The sequence below is a fragment of the Corticium candelabrum genome, chromosome 19, assembly GCF_963422355.1.
Source record: "Corticium candelabrum chromosome 19, ooCorCand1.1, whole genome shotgun sequence".
Lineage (NCBI taxonomy): Eukaryota > Metazoa > Porifera > Homoscleromorpha > Homosclerophorida > Plakinidae > Corticium > Corticium candelabrum.
The window spans coordinates 2,984,254-2,986,753 of NC_085103.1; the positions used below are offsets into that span (position 1 = coordinate 2,984,254).

At 35.4% G+C, this 2,500-nt stretch overlaps 2 protein-coding genes across 3 annotated transcripts in view; one reads left to right on the forward strand and one right to left on the reverse strand.

Annotated features, from left to right (window-relative positions):
- LOC134194772 (2-hydroxyacyl-CoA lyase 1-like) overlaps positions 1-666 on the forward strand; it is a 15,135-nt gene extending 14,469 nt beyond the window's left edge. For both annotated transcript variants that reach the window (XM_062663738.1, XM_062663737.1), the window contains one exon: positions 564-666. In XM_062663738.1, coding sequence (XP_062519722.1) covers positions 564-596 — 33 coding nt within the window. In that variant the 3' untranslated portion in view covers positions 597-666. The remainder of the gene's footprint in view (positions 1-563) is intronic.
- A 706-nt stretch (positions 667-1,372) lies between these two features.
- The window catches only part of LOC134194886 (cyclin-dependent kinase 6-like), a 5,364-nt gene continuing 4,236 nt past the window's right edge, over positions 1,373-2,500 (reverse strand). Inside the window, exons 5-8 of the mRNA XM_062663865.1 lie at positions 2,067-2,176; positions 1,803-1,853; positions 1,608-1,743; positions 1,373-1,549 (exon numbers count right to left, since the gene is read on the reverse strand). Of these exons, the coding sequence (XP_062519849.1) occupies positions 1,475-1,549; positions 1,608-1,743; positions 1,803-1,853; positions 2,067-2,176 (372 nt within the window). The 3' untranslated portion in view covers positions 1,373-1,474. The remainder of the gene's footprint in view (positions 1,550-1,607; positions 1,744-1,802; positions 1,854-2,066; positions 2,177-2,500) is intronic.

The window sequence follows — 2,500 nt, forward strand, 5'->3', positions numbered from 1 at the left end:
ATAATAAATAAATAAAAAATAAATAAATAATAAATAAATAAATAAAAATAAACAAAAATAAATAAAAATAAATAATAAATAATAAATAAACAAAAATAAATAAAAATAAATAATAAATAAATAAAAATAAATAATAAATAAATAAAAATAAATAAAAATAAGGAAATATAAATAAAAATAAATAAAATAAATAATAAATAAATAATAAATAAATAGTAAATAAATAGAAATAAATAATAAATAAATAAAAATAAATAATATATAAATAAACAATAGATAAATAATATATAAATAATAAATAAATAAATATAAATAAACAATAAATATATAATAAATAAATAACCTGGGCTCTAATTTTTTCATATTTATCAAATCACTGAGTAAAGAAATAATAAATAAATAGAAACCCGGGGCTCTAGTTTTTTTATACAAAAATAAATAACCTAGGGCTCTAAATTTTTCATATTTATTGAATCGCTGAGTAACAAATAATAAATAAATTAATTAATAAATAACCCAGGGCTCTAATTTTTTTGTATTTATTGAATCACTGCTGTTTGTAGGAATTCTTTTGGCTAACAAAGTCGAGTCTGTGACACACGCTCGAGTCTGTGACGCGAGCGTCCAAGTTGGTCGCTACTCTGTAATAATTTATATTGAAAAACATACCATGTGTCTATTGCAAAGCAGCATGCTCAGTCAACAGACAAACATACATACATACATACAGACAGGCATATACGTAGATAGACATACAGATACAGGAAGACTCAAGGAATAATAAATAAATAAATTAATTAATCAATAACCTGGGGCTCCAATTATTTTCATATCACTGCCGTTTGTAGGAATTCTTTTGGTTAACAAAGTCGAGTCTGTGACGCGAGTGTCCGAGTCGGTCGCTACACTGTAATAATAATTTATATTGAAAACATACTATGTGTCGTGTCTATTGCAAAGCAGCATGCTTAGTCAACAGACAAACAGACATACATACAGACATACATACAGACAAACAGACATACAGACAGACAAACACAGACAGACAGACAGAGATAGACATACAGATACAGGAAGACTCAAGAAAGCAATAATAAATAAATAAATAAATAAATTAATAACCCACTGCCATTTGTAGGAATTCTTTTGGCTAACAAAGTCGAGTCTGTGACGCGAGTGTCCTAGTCGGTCGCTACTCTGTAATAATAATTTATATTGAAAAACGTACCACGCGTCGTGTGTCTATTGCAAAGCAGCATGCTCTCCTTGTTCGGTTCTCCGACAGCTTTCCATGTAAAAACACGGTGACGAGTAATGCAGTGTGCATATACCGTATAACGTTACAGTCTTCTAGGATCCACGATGTGAGCTCGCCAGCCATAGGGTTACATTATGTCGTCCGCCTTACAAATCGATGCAAAATTCCAACGACATCGTTAACATACATATGGCGATTTATACTCCGTCCGGTTCGTCAACTGGAAAAGTAAGGAAGGTTTAGTGCGTGTTGTGCTGATATCCGAGTATCGACATTGAACGTGAGCATAAGCTACAGTGAGAAAAGTTTGGTCACTTAGGTCGGCGTCGAGTGTCTCAATGATTCAAACCTCTAAGAGAGAAATTGTATCAATCGATGCATCCTGTAGGATTCTCTGCAAGTCCTGCTTGCTGTAGCCGTCGAACACAGCTCGAGGTATTGAACTCTCGCTCGGCCATTCGTCGGACGAGGGAGTGCCCATCACGCTATGTAAGTATGTTGGTATAGTTAGAGAGAAGAGGAAAGAGATACATGGTGATGTTACCAAAATATTTTAGTAAGTTGATCTGCCTCGTTCTTTCCGGGAAACAATGGCCTGAATAGAGATGAGAAATTGAGATAATATGAATGGTGCACGCGCGCGCACACACACACACACACACACACACACACTGGCACTCTCTCTCTCACACACACACACACACACACTGGCACTCATTCACACACACACACACACACACACACACACACACACACACACACACACTGGCACTCACACACACACACACACACACACTGCTTGTTAGACCTTCTACATAGCATTTCGGCCCAGATACAACCGAGGCTCCAGATATCGACAGAGAAGTCGTAACTGCCAACAAGCAGGACTTCGGGCGATCGATACCAAAGCGTGACGACCTAAAACATCATCAATTCATCACAACAACACTCATACAATCGGACACGATCTGATAAGCTCGATAGCGAGTGGAGGCAAAAGCAGATTTCAAACAATTACCGTATTTCCTCGAATATTAACCCATGGGTTAGTATTTTTTCAAACTGATCAGAACCATGGGTTGTGTGTTATTGTGTGTTTGTGTTTGTGTTTGTGTGTGTGTGTGTGACTGATCAGAACCACAGATTACTATTTATGTGGGGCTACTAATCAAGCATGGGCTACTATTTTTTCCAATACAATCGTCTAGTGTATTTTGAGGTGCATCTCTCCAATACAATCGT